This window comes from Podarcis bocagei, assembly GCF_964188305.1.
Source record: "Podarcis bocagei genome assembly, chromosome: 11".
Taxonomy (NCBI): Eukaryota; Metazoa; Chordata; class Lepidosauria; order Squamata; family Lacertidae; genus Podarcis; species Podarcis bocagei.
Window position 1 is genome coordinate 17,246,694 of NC_138136.1, and position 19,426 is coordinate 17,266,119.

Genomic DNA, 19,426 nt, shown 5'->3' on the forward strand with positions numbered 1-19,426 from the left:
CAAAGTGAAATGCTCAAAAATGTGCAGCAAATGGCCTCGTGCACTTGGCAAAGTGGGCTTTATCCCAAAAAATGTTCATACCACAATATAATTCAGGAGCCTCAGAACTCTTCATGATTTTCTGCTGTACTGTTCCATTTAATAGCAACTATATATTATCTTTAGCCTTACAAAGGTGAGACAAATCTGGATGTCAGAACCTCCAAGTGTCCCTATTTTCCAAGGACAGTCCAGGATTGACAGTCCCAGTTTCTGATTTGAACCCAGAATGTCCCATTTTTCCTTAGGTAAAGGTAAAGGGAGCCCTGACCATTAGGTCCAGTCGCGGACGACTCTGGGGTTGCGGCGCTCATCTCACTTTATTGGCCGAGGGAGCCGGCGTACAGCTTCCAGGTCATGTGGCCAGCATGACTAAGCCGCTCCTGGCGAACCAGAGCAGCGCATGGAAACGCTGTTTACCTTCCCGCTGGAGCGGTACCTATTGATCTACTTGCACTTCATGCTTTTGAACTGCTAGGTTGGCAGGAGCAGGGACCGAGCAACGGGAGCTCACCCTGTCACGGGGATTCGAACCACCGACCTTCTGTTCGGCAAGCCCTAGGCTCTGTGGTTTAACCCACAACGCCACCCGCGCCCCATTCATTTTTCCTTAGGACATCCCTATTTTCATTAGAAAAATGTTGGAGGGGATGGAGTTATGCGACCACCCGAGCCCAAGGAGAAAAGTAACTAGACAACCTTTAGAAGACATCTGAAGGCAGCCCTGTAATGGGAAGGTTTTTTAAAAATGTTTAATGTTTTATTTTGTTTTTATATATGTTGGAAGCCACCCAGAGTGGCTGGGGCAACCCAGTCAGATGGGCAGGGTACTATTATTGAATAGGACATCCCTATTTTCATCGAAGAAATGTTGGAAGTTATGGGATGTCTTGGATAGTATGGAAAAGAGCAATTCAAGATAACTTGGAAGAAGAAGAAGAAGAGTTTGGATTTGATATCCTGCTTTATCACTATCCAAAGGAGTCTCAAAGCAGCTAACATTTTGTTTTCCCTTCCTCCTCCACAACAAACACTCTGTGAGGTGAGTGAGGCTGAGAGACTTCAGAGAAGTGTGACTGGCCCAAGGTCATCCAGCAGCTGCATGTGGAGGAGCGGGGAAGCGAACCCGGTTGACCAGATTACAAGTCCACTGCTCTTAACCACTACACCACACTGGCAAGATGATGTGGGGCAGGTCCATGCACAGGTGGGAGGGGGCAGCTGGGTACACTTGCCCCAGGCCTCAGCGGGCTAAGCTGGTTAGGGGCCCCCCACCAAGTACCAACTGCTTTTCTGTTTGAGTTTATAACTTTATTCTAAAAAGACTCCTACCCCACTTCTCAGACAATATCTGCACGGGCTGGGTCAGTTATTCCAGCACACCTGGAAGCAGGCTGGCATACTTGACTCTGAGGTGGGAGAGAGGAGAAGGTGGCAATATTGGACCCCAGTGGAACGACTGTATTGTCCATGGGGCCATTGGAGAAACAAGGCGGTTGTGTTTTTTTAAAAAATAAAAATTAAATGTATTTTTTTATTAAAGATTTCTTAGTTTACAAAAGTATGTGCAATGTCTCTTTTTTCAAGTTGCGTTTTCTACAGATCAGTTTCATTTGTTGTGAGACATTAGTGGTACATTAGGAAGAAAAGGGGGAAAGAGGTGGAGTGGGGAATGATGAGTGGGGTGGTGTTGGGTGGCAATGCTTCTATTCTACTTAGTGTATGTGTGGGGTTTTGTGTCGACATCACTTGTGTGGGTTCTCTGTACTATTCGCTTGTTGTATTTCTTTGGTGGTGAGAGAGGTTGGGGGTGGCCTAGGGTGGGGTTGGTTGTCTTTGATTGGCTATAGTGAGATTTGGTGTGTGGGTGTGTGGGTGTGTATCAAGTTAGCCAGATTGATTTGAATGCTGTTGGCGGGTTCGTCTTCTTGTCTAGTTGGGCTGTGTATGTGATAAAGGGGAGCCATACCAGGGTGAAGGCCTCTTCTTCTATTTGTCCCCATGTCAGTTTCAGTTTGTTGGTTAGCTTTTCTAATAAGGCTGTTTCCCATACTACAGTGGTACCTCAGGTTAAGAACTTAATTCATTTTGGAGGTCCATTCTTAACCTGAAACTGTTCTTAACCTGAGGTACCACTTTAGCTAATGGGGCCTCCCACTGCTGCCGCGCCGCTGCTGCATGATTTCTCATCCTGAAGCAAAGTTCTTAACCCGAGGTACTATTTCTGGGTTAGCGGAGTCTGTACCTGAAGCATCTGTAACACGAGGTACCATTAGTCTATGCTTACTCCTGATATCATTAGTCTATGCTTACTCCTGACAGGTCTCTCCAATCAGTGGCGTAGCGTGGGGGGTGCAGGGGGGGCCGGCCGCACCGGGCGCAACATCTGGGGGTTAGGGTTAGGGGCGCAAATCCACGGGTTAGGGGGCGCAAATCCACGGGTTAGGGGGCGCAAATTACTTGCCTTGCCCCGGGTGCTGACAACCCACGCTACGCCACTGTCTCCAATGTCTGGCTATGATGCTTCTGGCTGCTGAGAGTTGGTGGGTTATGAGCTCTTTATAATGTGAGTGGGCATTATTGCCTTGGAATATGGACAAACAAAGTTGAGTGATGGAATCTTTTAACACAAGAACTGGATTTTAAGCACATGGAAGATTTCTGCAAAAAAATAATAATCATGGAAAATGGGCAACCCCGCCCCCAAGAAAAAGATTCCTAATTAATGCAGGAACTTCAGCATGGAAAAACAGCAACCACCCAGTGAATTAAAGTCTTTAATAACATGTCAGTTGTAGTTTGCATATTTAGGGAATAATTAATTCCGCAAAGGAATAGATGGTGTGTTTGAGGTAAAGGACAGATTGTAAATATTTCATTTAGCATCTACTATTGAATATGTTCTTTATAATGCAACTGATAATTTGTATATATGAAAATTTAAAAAGCCCTCCCTTTTAGGGTTATGTGGTGAGTTGAAGGGAAATGAAGCTTAGGGCAGTGGATGAGTGATATTAGATGCTACTGACAAATTTGATTTTTCCATGATAGATGCACAAAGAAACTGCTGTGATTCTAATTCCACTGCTAAATGGGTAACATAGTGTTATTAATTTGTACAAAGCATGCACTAAAAAAAGAATTAAGTCAATTAAGTAGAAAGATTTTAATGTGGTGTTGCAGACATGATGGGGCTTTGGAGGAAAAGAAGAGAGACAAGTGAAATTGGATTGGAATTGATTCATTGTTCGTACAAAAAATACCAACCTTTGCTATCCTTAGGGAAATGTGTGCTGGAGTTTGTTTGCAATTCTTTACCAAAGAAGAGACACCATCAGACAGTGATGGTCACTTAATCTGAGAGCTCTTCTGCTCCTCACATGAAAACCAGCTGGATCCACATCATGTACTTGGAGGGGGGGCGTTTAGAAATATAATTCCAACTAAAGTATGTAGCAGGGGTTTCTCAACTGCATGAGTGGCATCTAAAGTCAGGAGCTTCTGTAAACCCTGATGGGCTGGATGGGAAAAATAGGTACCAATATGACACTTAAGTACATACCCTTCAACATTTCTCCAGGGAAAATAGGGATGTCCTAAGGAAAAGCGGGACATTCGGGCATCAGATCAGAAAGTGGGATGGCTTCTGTGAATCTGGGACTGTCCCTGCAAAATAGGATCACTTGGAGGGCCTGCAAACTCCCTAAGCTCCTCCTGCAAAAAGAACTGTAGAGTTATTGGGGGAGAACCGTTAAAACAACTTCACAGGGATCTGGCACCAGAATGGGCTTCAGCCGTTATAGAGTGATGTCTCAAAAATGACTGGTAAATTAAAAGAAGTACAGTGGTACCTTGATTCTCGAACTCAATCCGTTCTGGAAGTCCGTTCGACTTCCAAAACGTTAAAAAACCAAGGTGCGGCTTCAGATTGGCTGATTGGCCTCAGAAACAATGCCAACAGCCAAAACGGACGTTCGGATTCCGAAAAACATTCACAAACTGGAACACTTGCATCTGGGTTTGCAGTGTTTGGGAGCCAATTTGTTTGTCAACTACAGGAACCAAGGTACCTCTGTAGTAGGAACTGGAGTGACGTCTTAGATCTCAGGATTTAATATCAGAAATGGCTTTGAACTGAGGCTGCTGAATTTGGAGGACAGAACCCACTGTTGAAGCTATAGAGACGAATCTGAGGAAGGCCAGGACATGTTTGGATTTCTGGCTTTCAAAGTAACCTGCCCTCATCTAATGATGGTCGGTGTAGATCCCTAACCTAAAGATGATTTTTAATTTGGTCAAAAATACTCAGATCTTTTATCCATGGGAGAACTCCTAGGGCCTTTCCCAACAGGCTTTTTATTGTGCATTCATATCCTCATACCGATATTAGGGTGGTCACGTGGCGAAGCTGCATGCTCTGGCACCGGGGGTGGAGAGCAGGCGGGGGCGTGGCTGGCATGCACCCTGGGGGCATGGCTGTTGGGATACTGCCGGGGAGACGGGGGCATCAGGCAGCCGGGCAATCACCGGTCTCCCTTGGAACAGCATCAAACAGCGTCACAAGTGTTAGATATGTTTAGAGACTCGGCACGCTCTATCAGCAGAGTGAATAAATCTTCTCACAATGGAAGTGGCGGACAGAGCCATGTGTAAGCATATTTACAGCATTTATTCAGCAGAGTTCAGGAACAAAGGAAAAAACATGTCTGCTTCCCTTCGTGTCCAGCAAAACAGCAAAGCAAAAGCATTATACAAAACGGAAGTTCCCAGCAAGTGCTGGAAGTAAACAGGCATGTGACACACAACAGTCATGCCTGTTCCATTTTAAGGTGGAACGGAACCATATTCTAACAGTGGCGTGCTGCCATTGGGTCATAGTGCTCAGCGCAGTGGGGGAAGTTAAGCGGTGTGTGTCTGGGGGCGGCCACGATAGTATCCCCCCTCCCCGATGGTGGTGGGAACAGTACGCTCCCCCACCCCCGTTCCTCTACCAGTGGTGGTCACAAATGATCCCACTATTAATACTGTTTATATAGAGCTACAATTAGAAACACGCCTGGAAGAGACAGTACAATTGCTTCTCATATAACAATGTTTACGAGGGGGGCTGGGGCTGGGAGAGCATGGCATAATTAATTGTGGAAATGAAAGCAAATTGTCTGCTGTGAATTAACAGGGGCTCCGTTACACTCAGCCAGCGGTAACTCTCAGACCCTAACACGAAAACATTCAAATAAAACCTGAAGTTTCTGTCTCCCTGTAAAATCAAGATGTCTCGTTATGAGCAAGGAAACAGCAGCATGTGGACATTCTTGGCTAAATAGCACTAGCATTGTTATCTATTATTTATATATTTAAAATATTCATTATCCGAAACCAGTGGGCAATTGTCCCAATATCACTTAAGTGTTCACTGCGGATATTTGTGGATGATGAATGGACAAAAATGCAGGAAATATAGGTACGGATGAATCCTGCTTCCCCTCAGAAACAAATGCAGCTCTTCACAGGTAGATGACTCCAGAACTGTGGACTTAAATTGCATGAGAAAGGTAGGGTCTGGGGTGGGTGTTGTTCAATGGACTGCAAATTAAACCCACCGTTCCTCTTGCAGCATTGAAACTAGGCAGCAGAAGAGGAAATAGGGAGGAAATGAAAACTAGGAACAACATGAACAAGAAGAGTACAGTGGTTAGAATGCTGTACTGAGACATGGGAAGCCAGAGTTCAAACCTCCACTTGGCTATGAAGCTCAGTGGGTCACCTTGAGGCCATCAGCAACTCTCAGTATAATCTACTTCACAGGATTGTTAAGAGAACATGGGGTGGGGGACGACGACCATGCATGCCAATGTGATATTTCTGTGCCGTCACAAACATATGAAAAGTGATGGCAACCCAAATGAGTGGGGAAAACAAAGAGAACCAGTGAAGGCGGTGAAGGTCCTGTGCGAGTGCCTGGAGGCGGTTGGAGGATGGATGGCGGCTAATGGATAGAGGTTGAAGCTCTAATAGTAGTTATAAGTCAATGGTTGCAGTCTCACTTTGAAGTTCCTGTGTTCCTGCATCCCCAGTATCCTGGGAGGTTAAAATGTCCCCTCACTGGCTTTTCAAGATTTGTGCTTACTCCCACCCACACTCTCCCTCCACCATGATTAATTAAATATAACTTGAATAACAATAGTGTTCATATAAATGACTAGTTCAAACAGAACATATTTATGATCAATATGCCATAATAAAATTTTCTGTTTTCTTTTTTGGGTTCCAAAGAAACTGATTGTTCCATGTATCCTGGAAATTGCCATTCATATAGCGAAACATAAATTATATGGAAATAATTCTTCTCCACACAAAAAGGCAAACCCCTAAAAGAGACGTTTCTTCTAGGTTCTGGCTGGATGTCTCTTCTAGGTTCTAGGTCTCTCTTACCTCCTTGCAATAAGTGGTGGGAACTCTGTTGCAACAGAAAAAAACAAAGATCTGCCTTGCTTTCACTGCCTCCTGCCTCCATCCACTCATCTCTGACCGATCATGGACTTACGAGGGCTCGGTCCCTTGGGCAGCAAAAGCCAATCACCCCTATTTTTCTGTATCAGATGGAACATTTGTTAGATGGGTGAGGTATAAATAATAAAATGATGCTGATAAAATGATGATGGAACAGGATATCCCTATTTTAATGGGAGAAATGTGGTTTTTTGTGAACAGGGGTGCTATTGGGTTGTTGTTTTTATTTTTTATCATATATTTTGTGGTTCTATAGCTTGATTTTATTCTGCGAACTGCCCTGAGACCCCCGGGTATAAGACGGTATATAAATTCAATAAATAAAATAAATATTTTTTTAAAAAAAAATTAAAAAATGTTGGCGGGTATGATCACCTCCTGGCAAATAGAAGGGGAAGAAATGGAGGCAGTGAGAGCTTTTACTTTCTTGGGCTCCATGATCACTGCAGATGGTGACAGCAGTCACGAAATTAAAAGACGCCTGCTTCTTGGGAGAAAAGCAATGACAAACCTAGACAGCATCTTAAAAAGCAGAGACATCACCTTGCCGACAAAGGTCCATGTAGCTAAAGCCATGGTTTTCCCAGTAGAGATGTATGGAAGTGAGAGCTGGACCATAAAGAAGGCTGATCGCCGAAGAATTGATGCTTTTGAATTATGGTGCTGGAGGAGACTCTTGAGAGTCCCATGGACTGCAAGAAGATCAAACTGATCCATTCTGAAGGAAATCAGCCCTGAGTGCTCACTGGAAGGACAGGTCGTGAAGCTGAGGCTCCAATACTTTGGCCACCTCATGAGAAGAGAAGACTCCCTGGAAAAGACCCTGATGTTGGGAAAGACCGAGGGCACAAGGGGAAGGGGATGACAGAGGATGAGATGGTTGGACAGTGTTCTCAAAGCTACCAACATGAGTTTGACCAAACTGCGGGAGGCAGTGGAAGACAGGAGTGCCTGGCGTGCTCTGGTCCATGGGGTCACGAAGAGTCGGACACGACTAAAGGACTAAACAACAACAATAGCAGCTTGATTTTATTCTGTGAACTGCCCTGAGATCCCCGGGTAGAGGGCGGTATATAAATTCAGAAAATAAAAAAAAAACAAAAAAAAAACTGTTGGAGGGTATGAACACGGGGCCCGGGGAGTGAGATCAGCAGATAGCACGTAAACTGAGCTGCTCCCCTTGCAATCCATCCATCCCTCGGCATCGCCCGCCACAAACGCGCAGCCTGCGCTACTCGCCTCCTGTTTCCCTCCGCTGCACTCGGAAATCTCCTCCCGTTTCCAACCGCCTCTCCCATAGGTGGCGCTGCAGCGCGCGCGCTTCGCCGCCCTTCCCCTCTCCCCCCGGGGGAAACAACGAGGCAGCAGCGTCCGGAAGTTGAAGCGACATACCGGAAGCGCCGCTCTGTCTCCTCCCCGCCCCGTCTCTCTGTGCCTCGGGTCCTTGCTTTTCCGCCTCCCGGTTGCTAAGCAGCGGCGGCGGCTGGTTTGAAAGCGCGTCCGAGGCGCCAAAGGGGAGGCTGCCGGCGGGACCAGAGAGGAGGAGGAGGAGGAGGAAGAGGGCGTTGGGGCCTCGTCACCGGCTTGGATGTGGGGACCCGGCGCGGAGAGGGCAGCTTCGCGAGAGCCTTGCGCCCTGCCTGCCAGAGCAGAGAGTCCGCCTGGAGGAGAATGGGTACAACAAGGGCCGACCAGCTCCTGATTGTGGTTTCTATCCTGGAAGGTAAGGCGCAAGGAGGGGGGGTGTTAAAAGGAAAGGCAAAAAATCAGAGACCCATTCATCTATGGATGCCTCCACCCCACCCATAAGTTAGGGAGCTGCCTTGAGGTGCGTTGGATCGCCCATCCATTGAGGGTAGTGTCGCCTACACTGACTGGCAGCGGCTCCCAAGGGTTTTTAAGGCAAGGGGTCTCTCCCACTTCTGCTCGGAGATTTGGGATTGAACCTGGGGCACGTGGTTCAAGGTGTGAGCCGCCATGTAAGGTGGCTGCTTTACCCTCCTTGTGAAGCTGAGGCTCCAGTACTTTGGCCACCTCATGAGAAGAGAAGACTCCCTGGAAAAGACCCTGATGTTGGGAAAGATGGAGGGCACAAGGAGAAGGGGACGACAGAGGACGAGATGGTTGGACAGTGTTCTAGAAGCTACAAACATGAGCCTGACCAAACTGCGGGAGGCAGTGGAAGACAGGAGTGCCTGGCGTGCTCTGGTCCATGGGGTCACGAAGAGTCAGACACGACTAAACGACTAAACAACAACAACAACTTTTGGGCATGGACATAGCTAGTACAGTCATACCTCGGGTAACAGACGTTTCAGGTTCCGTTTTTTCAGGTTACAGACCCGCCGAAACCTGGAAGTACCAGAACGGGTTACTTCCAGGTTTCAGCAGTCGCACATGCACAGAAGCTCTAAATCGCGCTTTGTACATGCACAGAAACGCAACCCACGCATTCGCAGACGCAACGCTGTGGGTTGCGAACGCTGTGGGTTGTGAATGTGTATCCCGCACAGATCGCGTTCACAACCCGAGCGTCCACTGTATTTGTTTAAGGCGGGAGGGACAGGCTTTATTATTATTTATAATTTATTGAATTTATCTTTTCTTCTTCTTTGGTGATCACTCGTAGCCAAGTAAGATTGTCTTCCATGAACACGGTCTTAAGAGTGGGTCCATAAATGACTGTGGAGGCCAATTCTGGATCCACACGTCCTTCCACAGTGGGGACATGGGTTTCTGACTGGGAGTTGATCATGGGGAGGGTTTGCCAAGCATGCCTTCCTCTTAGCTTGTTTTGTCCTGAGTTTGAGCATCTTCAAACCCATGACGCCTTTGGTAAAGGCTGTTCTCCATTTGGAGCACTCGCAGGCCAGTGTTTCCCAGTTGTCTAATTCTTTTAGATTTGCCTTGAGAGAGTCTTTAAATCTCTTTTGTTGACCACCAGCATTACACTTTCCATTTTTAAGTTTGGAATAGAGTAGTTGCTACCGCTCTATATACCCGGAGCTCTCAGGGCCGTTCACAGAACAAAATCAAAATATAAAACCACAATATTTGGAATCAAACTAAAAACATCAACCAAATAGCGCGCGCACACACACACACACCGGTAGGAGGTGGCAGAATCGAGTTATCTGTGCTGCAATTGGTCAGTTAAGTATTTTTATTTATTTGCTTGATTTAGGGGGGCAGCTGCCCCCCTGCTCCCTGGGTACACCCATGCTTGTAGGGCGGACTTCGATTTTGGGAGAGTTGAGCCTCCAACAGTGTGATTCTCTGCTCAGAAGTAAGTCCCTCTTGAATTCAGCAAGACGTTGCATTGTTAGAGAACCCTGAGGACCATTAGGTCCAAGCCCCTGCAATGCAGGAATATCCAGCTGCCCCAAACAGGGATGGAGCCTGCAATCTTGGCATGGTGAGCACCACACTCTAACCAGCTGATCTCCTAGGTATGTATAGGATTGTAACCTAAGTCTTCCCAAAATATCTCTTACCATGTGGCGGTTGGTTGTGTAAATAATGAATGTGGAGACAGCGGGGTGATTTTATATTTGGAAGTGTCTGATAAGGCATCTCTGTAAGCAGAAAGGTTTTTGCATGCTCTTGACACCAGATGAAAGAGCTCCTGCTTCCTTTTTTGAAAATATAGAATACCAGAGTTGCATCTTCAACTCATTAAGCAATGGAAACGGGAGAGAGCATGTCTGAGCATTTCTACAACTATTGCTAACCATCCCATGGAGGCGCAGGTCAATTCTGTGTCCAGGGCAGCTGTTTACCAGCTCCATCTGGTACGCAGGCTGAGACACTACCTGCCCACGGACTGTCTTGCCAGAATGGTGCATGTTCTAGTTATCTCCCACTTAGACTACTACAATGCGCTCTATGTGGAGCTACCTTTGAAGGTTACCCGGAAACTACAACTAATCTAGAATGCGGCAGCTAGATTGGTGACTGGGGCAGCCGCCAAGACCACATAACACCGGTCTTGAAAGACCTACATTGGCTCCCAGTACGTTTCAGAGCACAATTCAAAGTGTTGGTGTTGACCTTTAAAGCCCTAAATGGCCTCGGCCCAGTATACCTGAAGGAGCATCTCCACCCCCATCGTTCTGCCTGGACGCTGAGGTCCAGCGCTGAGGGCCTTCTGGTGGTTCCCTCATTGCGAGAAGCAAAGCTACAGGGAACCAGGCAGAGGGCCTTCTCAGCAGTGGCACCCGCCCTGTGGAATGCCCTTCCAGCAGATGTCAAAGCGATAAACAACTACCTGACATTCAGAAGACATCTTAAGGCAGCCCTGTTTAGGGAAGTTTTTAATGTGTGACATCTTAGTGTATTTTTTGTGGAAACCGCCCAGAGTGGCTGGGGAAACCCAGCCAGATGGGCGGGATACAAATAAATTATTATTATTATTATTATTATTATTATTATTATTATTATTATTATCATCATCATCATCATCATCATCATCATCTTCATCATCCTACTTTACCATCATGTCCTTGAGCTAACAACTAAGGCTTTCAGATCCAAGGTTGTAAATTCTTTGCAGGCTTCAGTTTCTCATTTCGGTGGCAGAGTTCTGGTGTTTACAACATAAAAGCTGGCAAAAGGAAGGGAGAATTTTGTGAACAGAATGATCAGGTATAAGGGAACTAGGATTAATAAAAGGCACAAAACAGCACATGTAGTCAGATTCATAATTCTGTGTTGCTGCTTCAGAAATTTAGTATTGAGTTATTACAGTAGACATTGCCTGTCTTCTCAGAATAGTATGGTATCGCACAGGAAAACATTGTTGTAACATTTCTGTGGAAACCAGTACCATGTCATTCCAAAGACAGGCATGAGATGAGCAGGGTTTGAACTCAGGACACCTGGGAATCTTATATGAAGCAATATGTAGCTGGTACTTCTTGTTACATTGTTTGTGATGCGTTAGAATTAGGAGTGCTTAGTTTTTTAAAAAAAAATCCATGAACTCTGGCATATTGTGGTCCTTGCAAGTACATCTCAATGTATGTATATTTTATTTTCTGTTTATACACCATCTAACTTTCAAAAAGATTAAAATGCTGACTTCAGCATTTTTTATTAGTTGATTTGTTCATAGTAATTTTAACCTGTTCTTAAAATGTACGTTGCATTCTCCTTCAGCAATCTGGTTTATTGTGGCTTGTAGCATAGTGATGAATAACAATTACTAAAACGTTACTGGTGAAAATGTTAAGTACAGATATAGTGAAAACTTAAGGCAATATGAAATTAGTCCACATTTAAACATATGGTAGAAAAACATTCTCTACTTACCTTTCTACTTGCCTTTTATTTCTTCTCCATCAGTAGATAGATCCACACAGATCAAAACAAACACTCCACACATATTTACTAATGGTCCCATTGAGCTCCAGGTGTGAACAGAATTGCAGCTGTGGTATGCGTATAGCACAGTGTGACTTAAAGAAGTTCATAGACTTAAAGTTTGCAAGATCTGCCTCATTTTTTACTACAGTCAGGAGATTCAGTAACTGGTATACACAGAATTCTGAGCCCAGGAATTGGTTTTGTGTACCAGAACTGAACTAAACACTGTGAGTTATCCTAAGCCTTTCTTCCTTACCTTTTAATGTTTCCCTCCAGATGGAAAGCTGGAGGGTCAGCATGCTGGCTGTCAGAAAATCAAAATCTCTTCCCATGACTCGCCAAGCCATCACACAAGTGACTGCCAGTTATGACCCAGTCACTTTATTGGTGTACTTCTTGCTCTGTGTAGTTCTTGTGCACTGCAGACTGTGCACACAAGCAGTTTTAGTTGCGATCTACTTCCCGTTTCTTTTTGTAATCTTGTGTTCCAATGCAAAATTGAGCCAGCTCTTTGAAAGATGTGTTTGTACAGGTAACCAAGGAACAGCCTTTGATTATATATCAGTTCTGCAATGTGCCCTGGGGTTTGTGATTATTAAGCAGCTACATCAGGCCCTAAATCGTATACTATTAGTTGTTTATGAAGGAGCTATCTAATAAATGTGCTTTTTTTCCTTTTCCAGGGCGTTACTTTCCAAAACGTCCAAAGCATCTGCTTGTGGTAGAAGCAAAGTTTGATGGCGAAACTCTAGCTACAGACCCTGTAGAACATATTGATCAACCTGAATTTGCCACAGAGTTAGCTTGGGAACTTGACAGGAAAGCTCTTCACCAACACAGGTTATTTTCTCAAAAGATTTCTGAATTGCTTGAGTGTGTGCTTGTTGCATGTATTTAGAATCTTGTAAAGAATGACTATAATAACTTAGCCTGAACTGTACTGGAAAACTTATGGGTGTATTCCATCCCCTTTTCTGTATAGCATTTGGCTAGAAAGCTCAGATAGTTACTAAAAAGAGCAGTCTTAAGCTCTTGTGTTTTCACCTCCAAGAAAAGTAACCAGCTTTCATATATTTAACTGTTGCCATATACCTGGAGCCTATTTGAGAGGTTGGAAAATTTTATATGCATTTGTTAACTGCTAAAGTTTCCTTATTATTGAGAAGAAACACTTGCAATACAATCTATATTAAAATATTTACTACCATTTCTGATAATACCTAGGTGGTTTTATCAGTAAAAATGTTGCATGTACCATTGGGGAGCCAAAAGCTTATGTAACTGCTTCCAATGCCTCTTAATGGTATTGCATATTTATTTCCTTGCAGATTACAGCGTACACCTATCAAGTTACAATGCTTTTCTGTGGATTCTCTCTCTTCCGCCAAAGACCCTGTAGGTTACATTATACTAGATTTGAGAGTTGCTCAAGAGAAGAAACAGGTATTGTATGGAACCCGGCTTAATACACGTCACAATAAATGAATGTGTGCTCCTTTATCAGATATGCCAGATTAAATGGTATTGATTTTCATTCTCTTATTGAATGGCAGGTTCTAGACATATTTGCTCATTGGGGTGGTAAACCTGTGTCTGAGCTGTACCAAATATCAGTTGGTGGGTCGGTGTTGCTCACCTGGTTTCCCCAAACTATGCACCGCTGCTGGTTACATGGCTCCTGGTGGTCCACTGGCTCCCGGTGGAGTACAGGGTCAGATTTAAGGTGCTGGTTTTGACCTTTAAAGCCCTTCATGGCCTAGGACCCTCGTACCTACGGGACCGCCTCTCCCGGTATGCCCCACGGAGAGCCTCAAGGTCCATAAATAGCAACACCCTAGTGGTCCCAGGCCCTAAGGAAGTTAGATTAGCTTCAACCAGAACCAGGGCCTTTTTAACACTGGCTCCGGCTTGGTGGAACGCTCTGCCTCATGAGACCAGGGCCCTGCAGGATCTGATTTCTTTCCGCAGGGCCTGTAACACAGAGTTGTTCCGCCTGGCCTTTGGCTTGGAGCCAATTTGATTCCCTCCCCCTCTTCCTTTTTCCTTTTTCCTTTCTCCTCCTGCGATGAGGCTGCATTTTAATATTTTAATGTTTCAATATTTTAATGTTGTATTTTAATCTTGTTTTTAAGTTGTATTCATTCAACTTGTTTTTATTATTGCTTGTTAGCGTCCCTGAGCCCGACCTTGGCTGGGGAGGGCGGGGTATAAATAAAAATTATTATTATTATTACATGGAGGGGCAAGGCAGCAGAGAGCTGTTGTGCCCACTCTGAGTTTTCCACTGTGTTGCCCATCCCTCTTCCTGTTTGGTAATCAGGCTGTTCCCCTCCTGTCTCCGTGGGCACAACATGTCATATGCTTTGGACGTTTTGGAAAGTAACGCCCTGGAAAAGGAAAAAAGCACATGGAAGTACAGTGGAACCTTGGTTGTCGAACGCTTCGGAAGTTGAATGTTTCGGCTTTCGAATGCCGACAACCCAGAAGTGAATGCTTCCATTTTCGAAAGCGCCTTGGAAGTCAAACGGCTTCCAAGGCATGTTTCTCTGTTTTTTCAATTGAATTCTCCAGCCACCCACTGAGCCTCGGTTGTTTCGGAAGTGGAACAATCTTCCGGAACGGATTACGTTCGACAACCGAGGTTCCACTATATTTAAAGATAGCCCTATCTTAAAATACCAGGACAGTGTATGAAACTACAACAACATTTTAAACAAATTAGAAACAGCACAGAACAGTCATTAAAATGACTGGCTATTCAAGAAAAATTTAAGCAGCTGCATATTTATTTATATAACCTGATAACAAAGCTCAGGTCAATGACCTGCCCATTAAGATGATTATCTGCCATGGTTTGTAGCAGATAAATTTCTTGCTCTTATTTACTAAAGGGATTTAATGGATATGCCTTTGTCCACCATAGCAGGCTAAATGCAAATAATAACCTATGATATATGCTCTAAATAGTTGCTTTGTACTTTTTTTTTTTTTGTGGGGGGGCGGAATGACTAGCTTTTCTAAACAATTTTTTTCATGGAGGGAATTAAGATTTCTATGAACAGATGGCAGCAGAGTCAAGTGCAGAATTATTCTGGATATAGAAAGGTCAGCTGTAGGTGGTGAACATATTATGTGCTTTTGGAGCCCTTCACCCCCATATTAGGGTAGCCAAAAGCTAGTGCAGTCATGCCCTCTGCCTCTAAACAGATTATCTCTGGCAATCATCTGTTTACTAGGGAAAGAGGGTATTACTTCTGTTTTCAGATCTCTGGATTAGGGCCAAAGTCTTGTCCTCTTTCCCCCCCTTTTTTTAATAAATTGAAAATTGAAGTGTGAACAAATGATATAATTTCACTTCTGCTGTAACAGTGTTGTATGATCACAACTATTCTTTGTCTTAGGCTTAACTTTAAATGTAAGATCTTGTAAAACGTAGCCAACTTGGAAAGAGATTTTATCCGACGACAATACCGTGTATGTATAATTTCACCCAACTTTTTGTTTTAATCAAATCTCTGCAGCCGCCAAAGTGGTATCCATTACTGAGCAATAGATACACAAAATTTAAATCTGAGCTGCAACTCAGTTTAATGCTAGAAACTGATACTAAGGCATCCACAGATGGCTTTAAAGCGAAGGACGCACCTCCCAGAGATGTAACAGGTTAGTAGAATAATGAACACTTCACCAAACACTATTATGTTCTGAAAATTGTGTGAATTCTGCAGTTACGTCAAGTTGATGGAGATCCTAAAATATCATTGGTTAGTATTGGCAAATTCACTGTACAAATCCTCTGTATTCTGCTTTGTTTCCTCTTTTGTTCTGATCACAAATCCTTGGGCTGAGCATCTGCTCAGCAGTATTCCCTTACTTACCGTAATTCTAAATTTATACCTGCCCTCATGGTGCTACTTTGCACCTGGCTCCAGATGGTGGGTTTTGGAGTTTCGTTGGGTGGAAAAACTTGATCCTATAAATCTGAAGTCTGAGAGATTTGATAGTTGATTTCTGACAGCTGAAGTGATTTCATCTTTGCTCATTTTGACAAAGTTTCAGGGCTAAGAACATTTGAATATTTACGTTAAAAATCTTAATGGCCTGTCTTGTATCAGAGTGGTTTACAAGGGTTCTGTTCCATTCCTTTATGGCAAAGGTGGACAATCTGTCAATGTCAAGATGCTGTAGGACTACACTTCCCATCATCCCTGATGACTGGCCGTGCTGGCTGGAGCTGATGGGAGCTGGAGTCCCAACAACATCAAGTGGGCTACAGGTTCTCCATTCCTACTTTATTACATAAAGAATTATTTTTATATCTTAACCACTCATGAATTTTATGTGTTATATTTTGATATTTAATTTTCTCTCTATATATTTGATTTTATTTTTTCTGCTTTCCTAGATTTAAAATAGTAATTAATTAAAGACAGAAAAGCAATGTATTCAGTTATCCTATTTTAAAGCTTTGGTCTATATTATGTTTTCACCTTTCATCTTTGTTCTACGTTAAGCTTTCATCTTTACTCTGTATTAAGTTTTCATCTTCCCCCTTATTTTTCATATGATTCTCTGTCCTAAAGCTTGTTTAAATTCTGTTGTCAAGATTAGTAAAGTACAACCTCAGTGGAATATTGTAAACAGTTAATTTCCTTGTTTCTGTTTCTGTTTTGTTAACTTATTATTTTACTAGCTGTGTCCAACACTTCTGGGCAAGTTTGTGTGAAAAGCATAAGACAAATAAAACAAAGGTGCTGGGTATGTGTGGTATAACTTCAAGTAGTACAGATGGTTATTCTCTGGTCTTCATGAAACTGATATGATACTTCTTAAAAAAAAACCAGGAAGGTGAATCCTTATTCTCAAACATAAACTATCAATGCCAGAAGGCCAGGCAAATAAAGTATTAAAAAGTGGAGAGTTAGGGTTTACATAGCTGTTTTCTATCCTTTCATCTGTCCTTTCATCTGCTTTGAGATGAAATCTGTGTAGGTCAGGGATGTAGAAATTGTGGTCCTCCAGATGTTGGACTCCAACTTTCATCTGGTCTGGGATGATGGGAATTGAAATCCAGCAACATCTGAAGGGATGCACATCCCCCATCCCTGTTGTAACTGATGACTAGATTGACATGGGGTTTATTCAGCCCCTTACTAGCCCAAGGCTAATAGGATTTCTTAAAGACAACTGTCCTCTCTGAATTTCATCTCTGTATATTTTCAGCTCCCAGTAGATTTTATTTTGTTCAGAATACAACTGAAGGCATTTGTTTTCTTTTTAAAGTACCTCTTCAGCAACTTGGGTTGGATCCCAAAAATCTTGCAGCAGTGCTTAACGAAGAGGAAGGATACCATCAAATTGGACCAGCAGAATATTGCAGAGACTACTTTGTTCTGTCTGTCACTGTTGCATTTGCTACACAGTTAGAACAGGTAATAATGCCAATCCATGGTACCACTATCTGGTTTCGCCTGTGGTGGAGCTTTCAAACTCTGGATGGTTAACATGTGAAAAATCATGTCTCACTGCAGCATGACTTGGTGGTTCTTCATAACCCCCAGATTCTGTGTAAGAATGGTTGTTCCCTTTATTGCTGTTAAAAATCTAAACCAAGCTCAAAGTTACAGTGTTGCCCTCATGATGGCAGGAGCTTGGGAGAGTGAGCAAGGACAACTTTCCAGCCTTGGAATTCCTTAGCTTTTGATGTTACCCATGTTAAATATTTAAAACTTGAATAGACGTTGGAATACGGCACTTCTTTTGATAATAGACATGAACATTCGCGACTTCTTATGAGCAGTGTTGAGGACCTGTTGTCTGCATTTTTCTCCTTTTTTTTTTGTAACAGCTAATACCTACCACAATGAAACTTCCAGAACGACAGCCCGAGTTCTTCTTCTACTATTCACTCCTGGGCAATGATGTTACCAACGAACCATTCACTGATTTGATCAATCCAAACTTTGAGCCAGAAAGAGCATCTGTTAGAATACGCAGCAGCATTGAAGTTCTAAGAGCTTATTTTTTTGCTCACTCAAAGTTGAAGGTATGCATCCATTTCTGCTCTCTGGTAAACAAAGATTTAGCTGTTGCATCTTGTTTCGAAGTGTGTGACTCCTCTTCAGTCCAAATTGTTAAGAGGATACCATAAGAATTTAGGGTGTTATGGCAGATCAAATGTAAGGACTATTATACTTTTTTGATATGTTGTTAATTTTATTACTTATGAGCTGCACCTTCATAAAAATAGAAAAACAAGGCAGTGGGCAGCATAAGAACCTAATACTACAGTAGTATCAGTATAAACTGCTTGGTCAAAAAATAGGAACTGTTCAGTTTTTAGAGAATGTCTAAAAGAAAGCTTGCTGGACTTTCTTTTCTATGGACAAGGAGTTCTTCAGAGCTGCCACACTAAAAGCTTGCTCCCTTGTAAAGGACAACCAAACCTTAGGTGCATGGCAGAGAGACACCAAAAGTACACCGCCAGGGGATCTTGGTAATTGAGGTACAGTATAAAGAATCAGGCTACTCCTTAAAGTACATTGTACCCCAATTGTTTATGGCTCTGTAAATTAACACAAGAACCTTGAGCCTGCCCTGGTAGGAAATCAACAACCAATGCAGCTCTCTCAGCAAATTAGCATCGCTACCAGTAACCTGCCGAATTCTGTCCTAGTTGCAGCTTCTGGACCAGATAGTTATAAGGGCAGCCCATATAAAGCATGCTACAGTAATCAACTCTTACGATTACCATTGCATGGACCACTGTGGCCAGGTTATCCTGGTCACAGCAGATGTACCAGCCAAAGTTGGGAGAAAACATTTCTAGCCCCAGATGTCAGTTGTGCCTCTAGTGGCAAAGATGGATTCAGGAGCACCCTCAAGCTACAAAAATGCTCCATCTTGGCCTTTCCTTCTTCCTTCCCCTTTACAGCTTGTGAGCTTGTGAGTTGTGACTTATCGTGTACTGAAACATGACCGCTTGGAGTCTCTTGCTATGTTTTGACCTGAAGAATACAGGGTTTTGGAGGATAAGACAGTCTGGGAAGATTAGGCAGTCTGGATAACCTTCTAAAGAGGGCTGTTTGGCTTATTTTATTCCAGCATCCATTACAAGCACCTTATTTTTTTAAAAGGGCATAATGTTTCCATTTGGATGTCGTTGGTTGGGTGTAAGTAATCGTTTCTGTACTGAATGCTCATTATAGTCACTTTCATGATACCCTTTTGAAACATAGATCCATCTTTGCTGTGGGGACCAGTCTCTTGGAAGCACTGAAATACTTTTAACTGGGCTGTTGAAGAAAGGAAGCGTGGAAATCCTTCAACATCCAGTAGCAATTGAAGGAGCATATATTCTTGTTCCACCTAACAGAGCCCGGCAAAAGCTGCCACCTGTCCCTTTGGATATGGCTCCCACTGTTGGGGTATCGGTATCTCTTCAAAAAGATAGCAGAGTTTCTCAGGTACAACTCAATTGTTCTCCTTTTTATATACTTTTAAAAATGCAAAT

At 43.5% G+C, this 19,426-nt stretch overlaps 1 protein-coding gene across 1 annotated transcript in view; it reads left to right on the forward strand.

Annotated features, from left to right (window-relative positions):
- Positions 1-7,945: 7,945 nt before the first annotated feature.
- Positions 7,946-19,426, forward strand: part of CEP120 (centrosomal protein 120) — a 40,891-nt gene continuing 29,410 nt past the window's right edge. The window contains exons 1-7 of the mRNA XM_081213593.1: positions 7,946-8,272; positions 12,597-12,753; positions 13,242-13,356; positions 15,435-15,576; positions 17,197-17,345; positions 17,762-17,959; positions 19,152-19,379. Of these exons, the coding sequence (XP_081069719.1) occupies positions 8,221-8,272; positions 12,597-12,753; positions 13,242-13,356; positions 15,435-15,576; positions 17,197-17,345; positions 17,762-17,959; positions 19,152-19,379 (1,041 nt within the window). The 5' untranslated portion in view covers positions 7,946-8,220. The remainder of the gene's footprint in view (positions 8,273-12,596; positions 12,754-13,241; positions 13,357-15,434; positions 15,577-17,196; positions 17,346-17,761; positions 17,960-19,151; positions 19,380-19,426) is intronic.